The sequence below is a fragment of the Poromitra crassiceps genome (genome assembly GCF_964638095.1).
Source record: "Poromitra crassiceps genome assembly, chromosome: 25".
Taxonomy (NCBI): domain Eukaryota; kingdom Metazoa; phylum Chordata; class Actinopteri; order Beryciformes; family Melamphaidae; genus Poromitra; species Poromitra crassiceps.
Genome location: NC_139649.1, coordinates 2740570 through 2761192, shown reverse-complemented (window position 1 = coordinate 2761192; position 20623 = coordinate 2740570). Strand labels below are relative to the sequence as shown.

The 20623-nt window shown below is 44.5% G+C and overlaps 3 protein-coding genes across 7 annotated transcripts; 1 reads left to right on the top strand and 2 right to left on the bottom strand.

The window, feature by feature from the left end:
* Nucleotides 1-324: 324 nt before the first annotated feature.
* polr2j (RNA polymerase II subunit J) lies at nt 325-3309 on the bottom strand. The gene is made up of 3 exons (XM_083660712.1): nt 3113-3309; nt 2336-2444; nt 325-524 (listed from the first exon to the last, which is right to left on the bottom strand). The coding sequence occupies exons 1-3, from the start codon at nt 3253-3255 to the stop codon at nt 423-425; spliced, it is 354 nt and encodes a 117-aa protein (XP_083516838.1). The 5' UTR covers nt 3256-3309; the 3' UTR covers nt 325-422.
* ube2c (ubiquitin-conjugating enzyme E2C) lies at nt 2805-13503 on the top strand. Of its 5 annotated transcripts, none has more exons than XM_083660710.1 (7): nt 2805-2826; nt 7122-7241; nt 7567-7594; nt 7783-7869; nt 10072-10276; nt 12296-12355; nt 13329-13503. In XM_083660710.1, the coding sequence occupies exons 2-7, from the start codon at nt 7141-7143 to the stop codon at nt 13364-13366; spliced, it is 519 nt and encodes a 172-aa protein (XP_083516836.1). In that variant the 5' UTR covers nt 2805-2826; nt 7122-7140; the 3' UTR covers nt 13367-13503. The 5 variants fall into 5 exon arrangements, with proteins under 5 accessions (XP_083516836.1, XP_083516833.1, XP_083516834.1 ...); XM_083660707.1 differs by lacking the exon at nt 2805-2826 and adding an exon at nt 5235-5321; XM_083660708.1 differs by lacking the exon at nt 2805-2826 and adding an exon at nt 5321-5349.
* A 1591-nt stretch (nt 13504-15094) lies between these two features.
* On the bottom strand, nt 15095-19401 carry LOC310798440 (E3 ubiquitin-protein ligase RNF182; the record flags this gene model as incomplete). Its single annotated transcript, XM_083660987.1, has 6 exons — nt 15095-15268; nt 15471-15700; nt 16328-16430; nt 17794-17861; nt 18860-19013; nt 19354-19401. The coding sequence occupies 6 exons, from the start codon at nt 19399-19401 to the stop codon at nt 15095-15097; spliced, it is 777 nt and encodes a 258-aa protein (XP_083517113.1).
* Between the last annotated feature and the right edge of the window lie 1222 nt (nt 19402-20623).

Genomic DNA, 20623 nt, shown 5'->3' with positions numbered 1-20623 from the left:
TACCAAAAACATTTTTTTTATTTCTTTAACATTTTTTTTTATTTTTTATTTTATTTATTTATTCTCCTTGAAGCAAAAAACACATACAGGATATAAGTGATGAGATTTATGGCACATAAAAAAAAAAAAAAAAGGCTTCCATAGGCTTCCATCATATTTAGGTCATTTTCAAAACTTTCCCTTCATACATTTCCTTAACACTTTTTCCTTCATTGAGGACATATTGAGGATACAAAATCAGTTGAGTTTGGTTTTGTTGCAATTAGTGTGAGGTTGACCCACATATTTGTGTAAAATGCCTGGACTAAAACGAGACCGTTTCCTTCCATAGGCTTTTATTGAACAGGTGTGAAAAAATAAACAGAACAGAGTCACATGATGCTAAAGCTAATAGCGACAAACAGGAAATTACATCAGGCGCATCACTCGATCCCTTCCTGTTTGTCCCTGATGGCGACCCGGAAGCGTTCTTCCAGCAGCGACAGCTCGCTGATCAGATCTGTGATGGCGTTGGTGAATGCCTCCTGTGGACAGTTAGCATACCCTGAGTTAGCATACCCTGAGCTAGCATAACCTGAACTAGCATGTAGGGAGGGGTGTCACAAAATAATAAATCCTCGATTCGACCCCCCCCCCCCTTCCTCCAACAGAACAGACATGATTGGTTGGTTGGAATATTTCAGAATCCCCTTTATTGGCCAAGTATATACACACAAGGAATTTGACTCTGGTTAGCGTTGCTCTCAATGTACTTGCATACAGGAAAAAAGGTATGCACAAGTTAAAACAGACAAGGCACGGGTACATTTAAACATAACACAAAATTAAACACAATTTTCTATCAACTACTATACAATAAGTGTGGTGTAAAGTGTATTTTAAATACGTATGAAATTATGTATATATATATATATGTATAAATAAGCCACACAGGATCATAAACAAGGCTTATACAGATATATTTCCAGATATTTAAGTTACAGTATTTACTGTTCAATGTGAATGAGGCTTTGAGTCAGATATTGCAAAGTTATTTCACAGTAAACGTACATTCATTTTTCATATACAATCAAATATGATGCAACTACTTCACCTTAAATTGGTGCTAATTATCTGATCTTCTGTAATAATGACAAATAGTCCAGACCCTTAGGGAGATTTTTGTGCAAAAGCACCAAATTTGGCTCAGATGTAGCCCAGAGTATGCTAACTTGATTTAGCCAGAGCACCCGAGCCTGCGACCCCTGGCGTTGCCATGGCGCCAAATCTAATATGGCCACTGCACAAAAACGGTTTGTCAATTAATATTCAACCTAATTGCCATCAGTTAATTATTTATTGACAAATCCACGATGGCATCCCAAGAGGGAGCCCCCAATTCCAGTGAATAGGGTTACATTTTTAACTAATACATATTGTGAAACTTCACCAGTTGATTACTTACATGAAGGCAATTTTTGTTGTATTACAAGTTTTCTGAAATGTTATGTTTAAATATGCAAATTTGCTCAATTTACAGAAAATTACCCCATTCCCATCAATATGGCGCAGAGCATGTGAGCGGAGCGGAGCGGTGATAATTACCGCTCCTCGCTCCCGGAGCGGTGATAATTACCGCTCCTCGCTCCCATAGCGGTCTGCTCCCCGCTCGATAAAACTGATAAAAAGGCCAGGGTGTTTTAATTTGCGTTTAAACGCCTGGGCAATGGGCATTGCTCACTACAAATAACATGAGCTCAGCAGAGTTGCATGTTCCGTTTCTCTTCCTTCTCGTCTCGCAGCAGCTGGCAAGAAAATAGTGGCCGTGCACATGGCCACGCACCGACGCATTCTGTTTCGAACATGTTGTGATCGAAACTGGAGCGGGACTGAGCGGGTGATCGGTGCCGCTCAGACTTTCGCTCCGGTAGCACTCTGGTCCCCGCTCAAGCCAAAATCCCCCCGCTCGCTCCACGCGCCGCTCCGCTCACATGCTCTGATATGGCGCTACATTACACACAGCTCATTGGCTGTTTGTGTCATTTGATTGTAATCACCTGTTAATTGATTACAATCACCTGTTATTTTCCTACCAAGGTGGCCTTATGGGGATGTAACAATACTATCAATAGAGTCCGTTTCTGCAATAACTGCACTTATGGCTGTGTTTACTCTACTAACGTTAACATTACCGCTCGTTGCTTCGGGAAATGTCATTATTGTTTTGTGTGTAAATGTGATTCAGTCCCTGATTGGCCGGTTACATTGTAATATCAGGAAGTTTCACCAGGTTAGTGGAAAAGCTGCTGGTGTGACTTCAGTGTGCTGAACAGGAAGTTAGCTGGATCAGACCCACCTGTGGGCTGTAGTCTGGTGTGGTCTGGACCCGGATCACGATCTTATGCTCCAGAGGGTGAGGAACCTTATAGCCCGCAAACAGAACCTGAGGGTCCTTCAACAGCTGCCTGCAACAACACAGAGAACGACATACATCACTCTACTGTGATGTCACTGCTGTGCAATGCGACATCACCACCAATAGCAGGCGGAGCCTGGGAAAGCCCTGATCTTGAAAACCAAGATGGCAGCAGCCAATTTGATGATTTGATGATTTGATCAATGAGCCGCCATCTCCATATGACTGCATTGATTGATCACAGCGTGCAAGCAGTGCACCATGATAGTGAGATCAAACACACCCTGCTGTAAATTCAGCACAGGCTGTGGAAAGACTGCTTTCAAACGTTGTTTCACGCAGCAGTATCATTTCAACCGCCCCGGCTAAATTACTGGCTTCCGTAGGAGGATTATCATATCTTCTGATCTGCAATGGGACGTCGGAGACGGGTAGGAGAGCGTTTTGAACAGCCCCCCTACAGTTCCCCCCTATTGCCTTATGGAAGGCTATGTGACCCGAGTACTGCACGAGTGTATACTATGCGGAGTACAGTAGTAGGGTCACTTATGGGGCTAAGGTTGAACAGGCAGCTAGCTAACGCATTGTAAAGGTGTTTGTACAGTCTGTTTTTTGTATGCGTTTTTTTTTTTTTCATCAGAAAAAAATCGTCACAGGGAAACCTTGCACATGGGGTTTTGTTGTTAACGTTAGCCCTGAGGCTAGCTGTTAGCTTACGATCTGATGATGTTGCCCAGGGTGTGATCCTCCTTGTTGAGGGTAAACAGGCAGGCGTTGGGCACCTTGGTGTCTTTGGTGATGCAGATCTTCTTCTCTCCTTCAAACAGCAGGAACGACTCGAATGCTGGAGGCGCGTTCATCTTTACAACTGTCCGCAAGCAAGCCAAACACACCAAGACCGCTTCCGGGGGTGGTATGTCACGTGACGTCCTTCTTCTTTCAAAGTTTCCGGCACGATTTATTGAACCAAAGAACTTACATTGATAACAAGTGATACCAGTACAACAGCAGCGCACACCAAACCCGCCATTTTGGCCTGAAGGAGACAGCTGATTGGCTGTCAAGGTTCTGTGCCTGTTGGTTTATTGGCCAAGGAGGCGCGGGGGGGGGGGGGGTAGGCCAAAATGGCGGCAGTGTAGTTAACAAAAACTACTAGAATTATCTTGCCTTCAAAGCGCTTTGATTGAACTAACGCACGTGACGTTTGCTTGACCGGTTCTTCTTCTTTGGTTTGATTGGCAGTTGGTCGATGGTACATTGCCGCCACCCACTGGACTGAGCTCCCCTCTCTCTCTAATATTTCTACCATCAAAACAATAAATACAATTGTCATAATTCAATGAATAAAACCAAGTGATAACAAGATAAATACATAACCACTGTGCACTCCCAACTGATGATTCATTTTTTTAATGTAAATTACGTTCTTGTTCCATTCAGTCTGACTGACATCCTTTTTCGTTTATTGTCACCCCTTTAGCTTCTAACGTGCCTTTCAAGAGATATTTTATTATCTCAATGACTTTGCTTCTAACTTCACTTGGTAATAAATAAGTAATGAATAAAATAAAAGTAAAATAAATAATAAATAAGTGGCATATTAAGTTTGTCTGTCCCTCATACAGTTTGTTATTGTCTATCCTGTTTTTGTGTTTTATTTTCTTTATTTTCTTAATGTGTTTGATTTTCACATTTTGAAACGGGGAGATGTTAAAATGGTATTTTTTCATATTGTGCTAAGTCCCACAAAAGGTCTGTATGGAAACAAACTCCTAAAACACAACATAACAATACTATTGTTAGATCCATTAATTGATATTTCTTCAAAATGTCGACCATTATATCTATCATCATCATCAGTAAATGGGAGCTACGGCTCTGTCTGTCTGGGCTCTGTGATGTGACATCATCAGTGAATTACTCACACACACAAGGTTCAGTGATGATTACTGCGACATCATCAGTGATGTCATAAATTTCACTGTGACATCATCAGTGATGTCATAACTCACACTGTGACATCACCAGTGATGTCATAAATCCCACTGATGACATCATCAGTGATGTCAGAAATCTGACATCATCAGTGATGCTGGTCCCATTGGCCACACAGCAGCCGAGCTGCGAATGTGAGCTGCAGGGCCAGCTCGGCGAGCTACAGGACGGGCGAGCCTAGGAATTGAGCACGCACGAGATCCCTAGTAGGCCTATATAAAATCGAGTATGTGGGCGATGTTTCAAGTTCTGTGTTCGGCCACAGCTATGTCGTTTTACGTGTGATCATCAGGCTGAAACCTTCAAGGTGTGTTTTTAAAGGGCAACCGTGCAGGTGACCTGAGGGAGCCGGATTTTAGGCTAATTAGCTAATGATGTGATGTCATCAGTAATAATGTCATCAGTGATGATGTCAAAAGTTAGAAGGGCGTGCACACACATACACACAAAGAGGCATTGTGACAAGACTGATCAGTGATGTCATAGGGGGGCACACACACACTGATGATGTCATCAGTGATATCATAATGGGGCACACACACACAAGGCATTGTGACATCAGTGATGCAATAACATTTAGTGAGCAACACACACCCGCTGCGCGCCAATAGGGCAGGCGAGGCCGAGAATAGGCATCGAGCACGCATAGCCACGAGATGCCTAACGATATATAAATATAATGTATAATACATTAATGTGGGTGACGCTCCCACTCTTCAATGCCTGCATACGTCATGTCCTGAACTTCTCTCACCACCCACCCCACGGCTCTGGTCCTTCCTATTGGTTGTGACGCAGTGGTTTGTTTTTTAAAGCTGGCAGTTGATTGGCCGAGCGGCTGGAGAACGACCCGGTTTAAACCGGGGGGCGGGAGGATGGTTAGTTTGAATCAGATCAGCTCGAGAGACGCTCCCACATACAACCATTACAGGCAAGTCTCCCACACACAACCATTACAGGCAAGTCCCACGCGCGCACACACACACGCAAGTTTACTGCTAACCTTCACACGGTAACGTTATCCACTGTGAGATTATGAGCTGTTATTAACTTTTGACTTCATCCTGTTTCAACTGAGCAACTGAGCTAATATACAGCTAGCAGGCTAACATCCAGAGCTAACAGTTAGCTTGAGCTAACTAGCTTGACGCTAACGGAGAGGTATGCTCATACTGTTAGCTAACTGCGGGTAGCTAGCATGAACATGAAGCTATGAGCTGACGTACCCTTTTTCTGCTGACAGACTGTTATCTGCCGCCGCAGCTCCTTGCTAACGTTAGCTGAGAAGCTAGCTCATACTGTTAGCTAACGACAATGCTAACCAGAGAACACAAAGCAGATATAATCCTGGTAATGCTAACAGACAGACAGTAGTGTGAAGGGACTGAATGTGGTCCCAGGCTGTGGAGCAGCTCAGTCTGGCTACTCTGGCTGGTTTGAAGACGGTCACGCTGAGGACCAACCGTCTTCTTAAAAAAAGAAAGTCTTCCTTGTGTTGTTATGCTTGGCTTGGACCTAATAGCGATCTGTTTTTATGCTTGAGTGATCATGTACGCGATTTTGATTTGTGATGCCTTTGACTGTATGTCTGTCAAGTTATGGCTCATTTATACTCTTATTTTCATACTAAATAGATGCATCCGTTTCAAACGTTATTGTCGTCACTGCTCACATACTTCCATGCGTCTTTCACGTTGGTATCATGTTAAGCAATACATTCACCAGTGGGCAGTAGGGAGTCAAATGTATGAGTGTGTATGTGGTTTAGAGCTAGCCCAGTATGTTCCGCTGTTCTCCGTTCCAGTCTGAATCAGCGTCACACTCACATAACGCTAGTTCCATAAGGGGGAGGGGGGTCGTTTCGAAGATATAATAATCTCCCTATGGAAGCCAGCCCAGTAAGCACGGACGGACCGGGATGAATCGAGAGAGCCCAATAGAGGACAGCTCAAGTCATATCATGCCGAGTGGCGAGTCAGATCTGGCCCAGAGTATCACCCTATCCAACTAACTTCACCACTGAAATATCCACGAGGATAGCTAACAACAACTATTTTCAGGCTGGTCTATTCTTATCCAAAATCTGACTATCTGATCAGCACTTGTGGAAACAATCTGCTGATTAACCAAACGGGTTGTTTGGTTTCGTGGAGGAGATCCATTGCAGGGGGATCCTGCATTGTCTCACTTGCATATCTTGTTGCCAGATTATTTGGGGCAAAAAAATACACTCGGAGGCATAAACTACATTTACGAGTTGGAAGTCGATTGCTGATTTGAGCGTTGATTACCATGGCAACGATTGAAGCTTCGAAGCTCAATTGTTTGGGGTCAGCCCTAGCAGTAACTGTTGTCCTGTATGTATCATGTGACAGCCTCCTGTATGTCAAAGACACATTTCCTTCGGCACAAATACAATTATCTTGAACTTTCATCCCAGGGGGAAACACAGCAGTGCGAACACACACACACACACACACACACACACACACACACACACACACACACACACAGCAGTAGCAACACGAGGTAAAGAAAGTAGGCCACAAAGCTGAAGGCCAGATAAGAGCAGAGTCAGACTCATAGTTCACCTTGTTGTTGTTGTTGTGTTGTTAAATGTCATCGTTTGTTTGGCCATCTTGTTTTTTTGTTTGTGTGCAGCACTTTGGAAGCTAGGTTTTGAAACATGCTATATAAATAAATGTGTACTTCCTTTCCTAACGGTCCTCAGTGCTAACGAGCTAGCAGTGATGGCTTCTCAGAACCTGGACCCGGCCACAGCCAACGCTCCTGCCGCCCTGAAGGGCTCTGACAGCGGAGGCAGCGCCGCCAGAGGCTCCGTGTCTAAACGGTACGTTAGCCCTAACCCCTATCACCACAGACACTACTGACAGACAGCCAGACAGGTATCACCACACACACTACAGACAGTTAGGTATCACCACACACTATAGACAGACCGGTATCACCAAAAACACTACTGACAGACAGGTATCACCACAAACACTACTGACAGACGGGTATCACCACAAACACTACTGACAGACGGGTATCACCACAAACACTACTGACAAACCGGTATCACCATTCACCGCACACACACAGTACTGACTGACTGACTCACAGACAGATCGACAGACAGGTCTAATGGTGTGTGTGTATCCGTGTCCCCGCAGGCTGCAGCAGGAGCTAATGACTCTGATGGTGAGACTCTAACTCATTATTGATATCGTGTGTGTGTGTGTGTATATATATATATATTTGCCAACAAATTTCATTCTTAAATTGTATCAATTTTTTGTTGCAGCCCTAGTGTGTGTGTGTGTATCATATGTCAGTAGTAGTTATACGTTTGTGTGTGCGAGTCAGTAATGTGTGTGTATGTCCTGCAGATGTCAGGTGACAAAGGCATCTCTGCGTTTCCGGAGTCGGACAACCTGTTCAGATGGATCGGGACCATCGACGGAGCTCAGGGAACGGTACTGCCTGCCTGCCTGTCACTGTAGTCTATATAATGATATGCAAATTAGCACCACACTGTTGATCCAGCCTAAAGGCACTGACAGGGTTCTGACTTGGAGCCTTGCCGCCGACTAGCGGCGACAGCCAGACTGTGCATACTCGAACGTAACTCGGCGCGTTGTGGTGCACTCGTGTCCATTACATATGACGCTATCGTGTTGTTTACCAAGAACTTGCAATCATGTCCATTTCAAAACTCATTCCGGTGAGCCTGCAGAAGGCTTTGCTAGATGCGGCACAAGCACTGTTAAATGAGGAAATTGCATTTCCTCATTCCTCACAACAAGTACGTCAGCGGATATGTGCGCGGCCCGAGGCAATGGCCAAATCACAGCTCTCGTGCTGGTCACGTCACGTCCGCGTTGACGCCGCCGAGTCACATTTTCGAGGAGCTGCACGCCGAGCTGCGCCGATTTTTTTTTGCTTTTTGCTCAAGGTGTTTTGCGAGGAGAAGGGAGGAGAATTCAGAATAACGGGAGCGCTCTCACTCTCGCTCCCTCTCTCTCTGAGAAAGAGACAGGCAGAGAGAGAGGGACACCAGAGAGAGAGCGAGACATATAGCGTGCATTAAGACATCGAGTGTGAATTTGAAAGGAGATGATCATAAAACTGCTTTTTTCCACGCATTAAAAAGAGCCCATGCTGGATTGACCCAAAATGCGCCATAGACACCATGAAAATGTATATATTTATTTATTTATTTATTTATTTATTTATTTATTTCATAGGGACAGTGCATCATTTATGAACATTTGCATGTAAATGTGCCGGATTGTAGCCTTAGCTAATTTCCATCCGTAGTCCCTCGACAGGTAGAAGTAAAGTGCAAGAGTTAAAAAAAAAACAAGAAATAGAAAAATTAGTGCATACATAGGGCAACTGACAGGGATACGATGTGAGTAACATACATACATATGGGGTAAAGTATAGTGTATAAGTAAAAAGGAGACATACATATACAGGCAGACAGGAGGCATTTGACTTTCAGGGGTGTGCAAATAAACAAAAAGAAGAGACATTGACTAAGGTAGACATTAGACTTTCAGGGATATACATATACAAAAACAAACACATGAAACAAAAGGGTTTAAATGTGGTCGCAGTTTTGCTGGGTTCTGAGCCCCTTAAAGGTGTGGATGCTGCTACTCTCTCTGAATAATTTCAACTCCATAGCAAGATACATCGGCAATAATACTTTACGCCTCATATGAACTCTGTATCCAGCCCACTGATGAGCTTCCACCTGGTTACTGTACATGCATCATCCACATTGACTCTATTTCTTTATTCATTGTTAGTGAAACCAACAACACAGCACATCTCTCTCAAATTAAACCAGTTTAAATAGTTTGTTTGAAGTGTTTTCGGCTACTTGTACAGTCTTTTCCTATGGTGGGTTTCCCCTAAAAAGGGGCGCGGCCTTGATGCTTAATGACGCGGCACTGTTCTGGTCTAGAAACATACAACGCCCTGTCTGTCTCTCTGACCTGTCTGTCTCTCTGACCTGTCTGTCTCTCTGACCTGTCTGTCTCTCTGACCTGTCTGTCTCTCTGACCTGTCTCTCTCTCTGACCTGTCTGTCTCTCTGACCTGTCTGTCTCTCTGACCTGTCTGTCTCTCTGACCTGTCTCTCTCTCTGACCTGTCTGTCTCTCTGACCTGTCTGTCTCTCTGACCTGTCTGTCTCTCTGACCTGTCGGTCTCTCTGACCTGTTTCTCTCCAGGTGTATGAGGGCTTGTCTGTCTCTCTGACTTGTTTGTCTCTCTGACCTGTTTGTCTCCAGGTGTATGAGGGCTTGTTTGTCTCTCTGACTTGTCTGTCTCTCTGACCTGTTTGTCTCCAGGTGTATGAGGGCTTGTCTGTCTCTGACTTGTCTGTCTCCAGGTGTATGAGGGCTTGTCTGTCTCTCTGACCTGTTTGTCTCTCTGACCTGTCTGTCTCTCTGACCTGTCTCTCTCCAGGTGTATGAGGGCTTGTCTGTCTCTCTGACTTGTCTGTCTCTCTGACCTGTTTCTCTCCATGTGTATGAGGGCTTGTTTGTCTCTCTGACCTGTCTGTCTCTCTGACCTGTCTCTCTCTCTCTGACCTGTTTCTCTCCAGGTGTATGAGGGCTTGTTTGTCTCTCTGACCTGTCTGTCTCTCTGACCTGTTTGTCTCCAGGTCTATGAGGGCTTGCGGTTCAAGCTGTCCCTGGACTTCCCGGGGGGTTACCCCTACAAAGCCCCTCGGGTGATGTTTGTCTCTCCGTGTTTCCACCCCAACGTGGACGACCAGGGTTTCATCTGCCTGGACATCCTCAAGGACAAGTGGTCTGCCCTGTACGATGTCCGCTCCATACTGCTGTCCATACAGAGTCTACTGGGAGGTACCTTAACTTACCTTAACTTAACAAGTGGTCTGCCCTGTACGACGTCCGCTCCATACTGCTGTCCATACAGAGTCTACTGGGAGGTACCTTAACTTACCTTAACTTAACTTAACTTAACAAGTGCTCTGTCCTGTACGACGTCCGCTCCATACTGCTGTCCATACAGAGTCTACTGGGAGGTACCTTAACTTACCTTAACTTACCTTAACTTAACAAGTGCTCTGTCCTGTATGACGTTCGCTCCATACTGCTGTCCATACAGAGTCTACTGGGAGGTACCTTAACTTACCTTAACTTAACAAGTGCTCTGTCCTGTACGACGTCCGCTCCATACTGCTGTCCATACAGAGTCTACTGGGAGGTACCTTAACTTACCTTAACTTACCTTAACTTAACAAGTGCTCTGCCCTGTACGACGTCCGCTCCATACTGCTGTCCATACAGAGTCTACTGGGAGGTACCTTAACTTACCTTAACTTAACAAGTGCTCTGTCCTGTATGACGTTCGCTCCATACTGCTGTCCATACAGAGTCTACTGGGAGGTACCTTAGCTTAACTTACCTTAACTTAACAAGTGGTCTGCCCTGTACGACGTCCGCTCCATACTGCTGTCCATACAGAGTCTACTGGGAGGTACCTTAACTTACCTTAACTTAACAAGTGCTCTGTCCTGTACGACGTCCGCTCCATACTGCTGTCCATACAGAGTCTACTGGGAGGTACCTTAACTTACCTTAACTTACCTTAACTTAACAAGTGCTCTGCCCTGTACGACGTCCGCTCCATACTGCTGTCCATACAGAGTCTACTGGGAGGTACCTTAACTTACCTTAACTTAACAAGTGCTCTGTCCTGTATGACGTTCGCTCCATACTGCTGTCCATACAGAGTCTACTGGGAGGTACCTTAGCTTAACTTACCTTAACTTAACAAGTGGTCTGCCCTGTACGACGTCCGCTCCATACTGCTGTCCATACAGAGTCTACTGGGAGGTACCTTAACTTACCTTAACTTAACAAGTGCTCTGTCCTGTATGACGTTCGCTCCATACTGCTGTCCATACAGAGTCTACTGGGAGGTACCTTAGCTTAACTTACCTTAACTTAACAAGTGCTCTGTCCTGTATGACGTTCGCTCCATACTGCTGTCCATACAGAGTCTACTGGGAGGTACCTTAACTTACCTTAACTTAACAAGTGCTCTGTCCTGTACGACGTCCGCTCCATACTGCTGTCCATACAGAGTCTACTGGGAGGTACCTTAGCTTAACTTACCTTAACTTAACAAGTGCTCTGTCCTGTATGACGTTCGCTCCATACTGCTGTCCATACAGAGTCTAGTCTACTGGGAGGTACCTTAACTTACCTTAACTTAACAAGTGCTCTGTCCTGTATGACGTTCGCTCCATACTGCTGTCCATACAGAGTCTAGTCTACTGGGAGGTACCTTAGCTTAACTTACCTTAACTTAACAAGTGCTCTGTCCTGTATGACGTTCGCTCCATACTGCTGTCCATACAGAGTCTAGTCTACTGGGAGGTACCTTAACTTACCTTAACTTAACAAGTGCTCTGTCCTGTATGACGTTCGCTCCATACTGCTGTCCATACAGAGTCTAGTCTACTGGGAGGTACCTTAGCTTAACTTACCTTAACAAGTGCTCTGTCCTGTATGACGTTCGCTCCATACTGCTGTCCATACAGAGTCTAGTCTACTGGGAGGTACCTTAGCTTAACTTACCTTAACTTAACAAGTGCTCTGTCCTGTATGACGTTCGCTCCATACTGCTGTCCATACAGAGTCTAGTCTACTGGGAGGTACCTTAGCTTAACTTACCTTAACTTAACAAGTGCTCTGTCCTGTATGACGTTCGCTCCATACTGCTGTCCATACAGAGTCTAGTCTACTGGGAGGTACAGTCCAACCAGTTGACTGTAGAACATTCCAGTTGGATCTCAGTTCTGACTCGCTGTAGCTCCATCAGAGATTTGACTTCCTGTGTCCTGTTTCCATCAGAACCAAACAACGACAGTCCCCTGAACACTGCTGCCGCCGAGCTCTGGGACGACCAGGAAGGTGAGAAGAACCACTTGAGAACCATTAAAGGGATAATAAGCCTATTTGCCATATTGCCGACAGTAAATGGAGAATGTGGATGCCTATGCCTTATGGCAAATAGGCCAATCTTCACCCAAAAACAATGCTGATTTATCACTGGTCCACAGCTTAACTCAAATCAACTCTCAATAACTGTCAAACTAAATGAATGTCTGCAAAACTATTTACAGTTTTTGGATATGTGTGAGATTCTGTGCAAAATAAATCAGCATTGTTTTTCTGCAAAGTTCTCCTTTAACACTGTATAGGCTAGGGCTGTGCAGCCAGCAACCATTTATAGGGTTCCCACGGGTCCTTGAAAGTTTGTCAATTTGAAAAATAAAAATCAAGACATTAAAAGTTTTTGAAAACAGACTGGTCCTTCAAAGTGCTTTTAGGGTTTTTCCTGCATAGAGAATTACGAGGGGGTCACCACGGTCAAATTTCGCTCCACCTTCAGCTCTCAACAAGCGAAAAAGTATTTTCAAACAAGCGTTGCAGTCGGTGGATTTCTGTCATTTGCAATTGCAAATAAAAAGTTGGTTTGTCCTGACGCTAGTGACGCACACACTTTTGAACGGTCCAGTCAAACTCCTCAAGCGTTTTTCTCCGCCTCTAGCGGCCTGTTGTCCAATCAAATTCCTGCCAGTCTCTGGTCCCGCCTACATTCAACCTTTCACTCGGAAATATAATACATTTCAGCTCGACTAAGAAAAGAAAAAAAGAGAGTTAAAAGTTGTCATATGAATTACAGTTTAATCACAAGATTCTGTCAAATAATCACAATTAGATTTTTTGTGAAACCCTAAATTTTGTAGAATAAAATGTTCATCAGGTTCCGTGTTCCTCATCATGTTCTTGATTGCTCTGTGTGAAACTGGTTGGACAGGGAGGGAGCAGCGGCTGATGGGAGTTGTAGTTGTAACAGCTGTCTGTCTGTTCTCTGTTGCAGCCTTCAAAGCCCATCTACACTCCACCTATCAGAAGTGAGGCGAGACGAGACGAGGGTCTACTTTTTATTTCCTGTCTGTGTGCGTGCGTGCGCGTGATGCGTCTGGGTCTTTGTGTTTGTAAAATATTTTTATGTTTGTTTGAGTTTGAACCAGCAAAGTGTGAATAAAGTTCTTAACTCATGACAGTCCGGTTTCTGCACTCACTTTATTTTCAGGGTGTCTGTGGGCTCGAGTCATACATTAACTGTGATGATTATCTATGCATTAGTTATGTTAAGCATCAATTAATGCATATTTGTGCACCAATATTGTAAGGTTTACACACATTTTAGACAAGTAGGTTCTAGTTCAAAGTCTTCATAGGTTCCCTACACCTCGCATTAAGATTCACATTTAAGGTAAAGCTTTATTTGCTGTAGGGCCAAGTAGCCTAGGTCTCTGTCTCATGTCTGTTGAAAATAACAGCAGATTTTAGATTCTCCAACAGCAGCCAGTGTTTACATCTTTGCTCCAGTTGATCTAAACAGGTTTTTTTTTACCCAATAGCTTTGTAGATGGAAGCACTTTGGGTTGCCTCCTAGCCTCGCCTCTGGCAGTAAGCCTAAAGTTGATTAAACCAGAATTAATTCAGACCCTATTTTGAGAAGTTCTTAACTTATCTTAAGTAGGAAAATTAAATAAATTAGACTAAGAAAATATTGAGGAGTTGCACTTAAGAGCCCCTGGTTCTCAACTACAGTATATTGGGCTGTTTCAAGTCTTCCTCTCACTGCGCTCTGGCTGAGACACTGCTCTGGGGCAAACCCTTGTGGTGATCCGGTTAAGTTCTGGATATGTTCTGGTGTAGGTACCAGATCGGTTCGGGTTCCTGCATGTACAGATGACATCACAACGTCACCATTATGATTGCTGTACGTCTGAGAACCGCTATCAGCACAAGCGAGCAGCGGCCAAAACAGTTATGTTAGCTAGATAGCGTCCGCGTTAGCAAGCAAGCTAACATCTATCTATCTATATCTAACCGTAGCCAACTAAAACTACAATATCACAATATACTGTATTTGTCAGTCATTTTGTGCATCACTTTAGACTTCAACCAGTTTATTGTGGTAGCAACACAGTGTATCAGGTCTTCTGCAGACAGCTTCATGCTAAAAAGCTAACACAACAAGCTAAGACGAAGGTCCCTCCATAGCATGACTGTTGACAATAGTTTCCCCCCCAATGCCGGTCACATTCCCCGGGATTGATCTGGCTGGTAAATCAACTAGCTATGCTAGCTAGCTAGCAATTCATCCACATTAGCAAGCAAGCTAACGTTATCTAACATTAGCGAACTAAAACAGTTAATGGTGGTTAATGTTAGATCTCATTAGCTTGTTTGCTAATGCAGTCTTTGAACAAATTGCTATCTAGCTAACGTCACTATTCTGGCCGGTGCTCACTCACAATTGCCTGTTCTGAGACGGACAGCCAATCATAATATGTGATGTTTTTATGGTCATCTGTAGGTGCAGGACCCCGAACAGATCTGGTACCTACACCAGTCTGTTCCGGTGTGTTTTGGATAAGTTCTGGATATGTTCTGCTGTGTTTTGGATCAGTTCTGAATATGTTTCTGGTGTGTTTTGGATTACTTCTGGATATGTTTCTGGTGTGTTTTGGATTACTTCTGGATATGTTTCTGGTGTGTTTTGGATCAGTTCTGGATAATTTGTAATGTGTTCTGGTGTGATCAGTTCTGGGTCAGTTCTGGATGGAGTGTTCAGGGCCGGTGAGCAGCCAGCTTCTCCAGCACCTCGTGGTACAGACACTGGCAGAAGCCGTAGAGAACACAGAGGAGCAGAGTGGAGGGAACCAGGCTGACGAGTATAATGCCGAGCCACAGCTGACTGATCATCAGCAGGTAGATCCCCAGAGGAAGGGAGCTGAAGTAGACCTGAGAGACAGACAGGAGAACACAGCCTGGGGTTAGAACCTGTCACAATACCGGGCCGGACTCCCAGGAAACTATATTTGAAGGCCACATAGTGGCCTGATAATCTAGTAACCATAAAACAGCCATGACTGTCTCTGTGTACCAGTCTGTCTACTTCTCTGTCTGTCTGTGTCTCTACCGGTGTGTGTCTATCAGTACTGACCAGGCACAGTGCCCCCAGCAGGCAGCGTGGGAAGCTGCGGTCGGTCCAGGCCCGGCACTTCAGGCTGCAGGGCAGAGAGTCGAGGCTGGGAGGCCGGAACAGCCCCACCGTGTGGAGCATGCTCAGTGAGTCTGAGGACGGGGTCTCCCCCCCGGGCAGCTCCATGATGGTGATGACCAGGCAGTCTGAGGACCTGTGAGAGGCTTCCACACACCCCCTCACTGCTCCACCTGCAGACAGACAGACAGACAGACAGACAGACAGTTACAAGGCAAGTTTATTTGTAGAGCATAGTCAGCAAACCACTAGTACAGGGGTTCCCAAACTTTTCCGTCCAAGTACCATTACGTACCAAACCAAAATTCCCAGGGACCCCTTCCACTGATTGAACCATGCAATAGCAGCAGAAAGGCTAATTGACACTACTAGCTGGTTCAAAATGGATACACACACCTGCCAACATTAGGCTGTGAAAAAGAGGACCCCTTTTTTCCCTCGCCAAAACTTTGCCTAACTTTGGAGTGTTATTTAGCTTCCTTCCTGACAGAATAGCATGGCAGGATTGGCACAAATCGATTCCTGAGGTCTTCTAGTTTCATATGATCACAGAAACTTCACTTTGGCTTTAAAACTGAGCCTGCTTCAGCCTCTGAAAGTAGGTTCAAAATTGTGATATTTGCCAAATATTGCGATATTTCTGAAAATTGGCCCAATCCGGCTACTCCTCAGGGTTAATGTGTATTATGTAAAATCTGTTGTCTGTTAAAAAATAAAATAAAAAAAAATGCAATTCTCTGGCGGACCACAATTTGGGAACCAATGCACTAGTGTGTTAAAGTATTGAAAAGTGATGTTACCGGGCAGACTGTTGGGGCTGAGCACCATCTCTCCTCCTCTCCGGGCTCGGTCTTGACACGACAGAACAGCCAAGATGTGCCGGTCGTCCTCCATCAGCCACACCTCCACAGATAGACAGACAGACTTTAGCTTGGCTTATTTATCAATATGCAGCGAGAATCCCTACTCAAACTATGACTAACTTATCCAGTGACTGTCTACTTGATCCAATCTGTGTTTCACAATCTAGTGTCATCTTGCAAAGGTATTCCACACAGTAGTGATGTAAAAAAAAAAATTATACAATGGTTATAAAGTCACCAAGACAGCTTAGGCCAATGATTTAAGTTGATTCGGACCCTTCGCTTAAGCACATTTTGGGACACAAGTGCTTGCTGCAGGCAATTACCCCCAATCAAGTTCAAGTAGTTTATTCACCAGTTACATTGAAATTAACATTAAAATGCATTGTAATTTATTGGTCACAAGCAAGGTCATTCAAAAAGGAATACATGAAAAACATGGTATAAAACAGACATAAGAAACCACATAAAAACAAGATAAGACATAAAACATGTAGGCATCTGTACAGTACATTCTGTCTGCAAAGTGCAAAGGTTGCATAAAAGTGCCCATTTTGAGCGTTTATGGCACCCCCCGCAAGAGGGGGCGCCATTGCTCAACATTTGAGCAATTCGACCAAGAGGGGGGCGCGATTCGTTAATCGCACATGAAGTTATGACAATTTAGCTGAGAGGCCAGCAGCTTTAAAGGTTTCCCATATATTTATATAATAGTAAAGAGAGCAAAGTTGATTCATTCTTGTTAGTCTCAAGGAAAACACAAATTCTTTATCACAGAACTTGTCATTAGCTAATAGCCCTGTATTAAACCTCCATTGTCTATTATTAACAGGTGGTGAAAGAACCAAATCTAGAATGTGTGGGGCGTGATGGGAAATCACAACAGCAGAATAGTCAGTAGATTTCACAGCAGGTAACAAAGTCCTATCTAAAAATAAAGGATCAAGACGGGAGTAAGCTTGATGTAAAACATGAAGCACCAAGGATCAATGCAACCCAACTGACTCATGAGGGAGGACGGTGTCTTTGACATAGCAGAGGGTGTGATTTTTTTAGGGTGTGAGCGATCAAGTTTGGGGTGTATTACCAAATTTAGGTCGCCTTCTTTGCTTGTTATATAAGATAAGATAAGACAACTTTATTGTCCATTAAATTTACAAATAATGGAAATTTGTCTTCGGCAGTCTGGCTACATAATCAAAAGAGACAGTATACAGTAATAAAAACAAGACGGTGCACAGTATCAAACAGAGCAGACAGAGCACAGCAGCTAAAATACAGTCATGCATCTCCAGAAGCAGCAGTGCTCATGTGGGGGTGGGGGGGGGGAGTCTTACCTCCTTGTCAGGTGTAAAGGGGAGGAGACTTACTTCCTGCTCAGATGTAAAGGGGAGGGGTCTTACCTCCTCATCGGGCACGCGAGTCTCATGGCGACAGAATGGACAGCTGATGACGGAGGGCGACGACTCCCCTGAAAGCCAATGAAAACGGGGTTAGATGATGTCACAATAGAAAGAATTCCGTCGTGTAATAACATTAGAAACATGGTTCTGCAACACAATAGGCCTATTTCACATGACATGTCTGACTGCTTTTACACTGTGCCATTCCTATCCTATCACGTCATCACGGCAAGTGAAGTGGAAAACTGACAGCGGAGGTGTGCATTACCCATTGCGGGGCGGGGGCAATGTTGTGTCAAATAGGCCTATGGTTACAAGAGTAATAGTTTGTGCTCAAAGAGTATAGAAGCCAAGAGACGAAGCTCTGGTGCTTTTTTCACAGGAGTGCTTCTTTCTGCCATTTTGGCCTCATATGTCTCCTGGTGCCAATAGAGAGCCAAAGTCACACCCACTTCTGGGTTAAGCATGCAAGCCAAGGGATTTCATCCGCGAATGTACAGTCCATGATCCGCTATTTTATTTTCCATAGACATTTTGTAAAATGCTTACTTATGCTTTTATGCTTTTACTTGGTCAAACCAACCAATTCAGCTATATTTAGAATCAGGAGAGACTATATAACATTTCACTCTGACCAAAACAAATTCTTACGTTTTGTAACGAGTGAAATGTTCTATGGTCTCTCCTGATTCTAAGCTGAATCGCTTGGTTTGACCAAGTAAAACTATTTTTATGAGCATTTTCCAAAAGATAAATGGGAAGATAAATGACCCCCTGCCTAACCTGGAAGTGGGCGTGACTTTGGCTCTCTATGGGAAACATCACAGAACCATGACAGAGAGACACACCATGACCGAGAAGAAGACAGGCCATTTGGGTAGAGGTAGTTTTGTATGGTACTTTGTAGGCGTCGCGTTTTCCTGGCATCGTTACAGTAGTCTCCTTCGGGCCAAAATGGCGGATCTGCTGTTCGCAACGATGTTGCAACAGAACAACCTATTAACCTTCAGTTCTTAGCCATTTTAAGTTCTTTGGTGTGGTCATGTGGTCCGGTAATGTCACTCACCCATGTCCACCATCTTGTTCAGACACTTGGCGCAGATGCGGTGCAGGCAGCCCAGCAGCTTGGGCTTGCGGCTGCATGTGTCATAGCGGTTGTAGCAGATCTTACATTCTAGCTCCTCCAGAGTGTAGACCAGAGACTGAGCCCATGTCTGCACCTGCAACCGGCAAACAGCACACCACCACACAGCGTGATTCAAATGTTTCATACTGTATTCTTCCATATTTCAACACATTCTCAGACATAACATTCTCTTGCTTTGTCACACGCCTTGTGCGTGGGATGTTAGAAAGCATGGTACTCTGCAGCGTTAGTATGAGACGCACCTGGATGGGGTGATGCCTGCCTTGGGATTGGGGTGAGGCACAGGGGGGTCAGGGGGTTTGGGTTTAGGCACTGGTAGCCACTTGATTGGGGGTAGAGTGAGAATGGGCTGCATATTTTGGGTAGAGAAGAGAATATTCCTTTAGAATATTTCTAAAGGAATTTGAACTTACCTTGCTTTCCACCTCCTGGTTTGGCTCCGCCTCTGGCAGCTGGCTCATCCTATTGGCCGTCTTCTACACTCAACCAGAAAGGAACGCCACTGGTGAGCGGAGCTTTAGCTCAACTGGTCAGCTGGCTGCAACAGAACACTGTAAAGCCTGAGACAGCAGGTGGCGCTGTGGTCCTATCTGCTGTTAATGAAGCAGGAGAACGTTCATACCTGACTCCAGATCAGGATCCCGGAAGGAGCAGCGCTGCCTTCCTGTTGGTCTGAAATGCTGGGTGAACCCTGCCATTTGTCCATCTATTCGTCAGTGGCAGATCTCCAAGGTTCTCTCTCCAATGTTCCACATGAACAGCAAGACAACAGATCCACAATACTTTACCGCAGCAAAATATCTCCCCAAGGCTCTGGAGAACAGCCTAGAGTCTGGGAACGGTATATCTCCAGTGTCCTAGAACAGATTGTAGGTCTCCAGGGTTCTAGAACAGATGGTATGTCTCTGGGGTTCTAGAAGAGATGGTAGGTCTCCGGGGTTCTAGAACATATTGTAGGTCTCTTCTTGGGGTTCTAGAACAGATGATATGTATCTGGGGTTCTAGAATAGATAGTAAGTCTCTGTGGTTCTAGAACAGATTGTAGGTCTCTGTGGCTATAGAACAGATGGTAAGTCTGTGGTTCTGGAAGAGATTGTAGGTCTCTGGGCTTCTAGAACAGATGGAAGGTATCTGTGGTTGTAGAACAGATGGTAGGTCCCTGGGGTTCTGTGACATCATCAGTGACATCATTATTGACCAAAATCATCTTATGACATCACTGATGATGATATCATAGGCATTGTGACATCATCAGTGATGTCATTATTCCAAAATCATCATCATATAAAAGGGAGCAAGTGGGACTGCCATTGTAGCGCTAAGCTATTAGCATTTGAGGGCTCTACCACAGTTTGTACTGCATGCAGATTGAAAATAAATCCATGTACATTCTAGTTTTAATATAGGCAATATTGCAAATGACCTAAACTCTCTCCCTATCCATTTTGGGAGATCTGCCTATTTGCCATTATTTATTCCTGATAGTAAACCTAGAATGTAGATGCATTTCTCTTCCCTGTGCGTGCAGTAGAAAGTGTGTTTCACCCCTCCTGAATAGTGAGCTTAGCACTACATGGTTGACTAATTGATTTGTAGTCAGACTGGTCCTGAGACTCTAATTGATTTGTAGTCAGACTGGTCCTGAGACTAATTGATTTGTAGTCAGACTGGTCCTGAGACTAA

Bases quoted from the DNA above. Each gene is read 5' to 3' on its own strand.
- polr2j (XM_083660712.1), bottom strand. From the start codon at position 3,255: ATGAACGCGCCTCCAGCATTCGAGTCGTTCCTGCTGTTTGAAGGAGAG. The intron at 2,445-3,112 runs GTAAGCTAACAG...GTGTTGTTGCAG, and splicing joins CTGGGCAACATCATCAGATC to GCAGCTGTTGAAGGACCCTC. The intron at 525-2,335 runs GTGGGTCTGATC...AACTGTCCACAG, and splicing joins CACCAGACTACAGCCCACAG to GAGGCATTCACCAACGCCAT.
- ube2c (XM_083660707.1), top strand. From the start codon at position 5,266: ATGGTTAGTTTGAATCAGATCAGCTCGAGAGACGCTCCCACATACAAC. The intron at 7,242-7,566 runs GTACGTTAGCCC...GTGTCCCCGCAG, and splicing joins AGAGGCTCCGTGTCTAAACG to GCTGCAGCAGGAGCTAATGA. The intron at 10,277-12,295 runs GTACCTTAACTT...TGTTTCCATCAG, and splicing joins CATACAGAGTCTACTGGGAG to AACCAAACAACGACAGTCCC.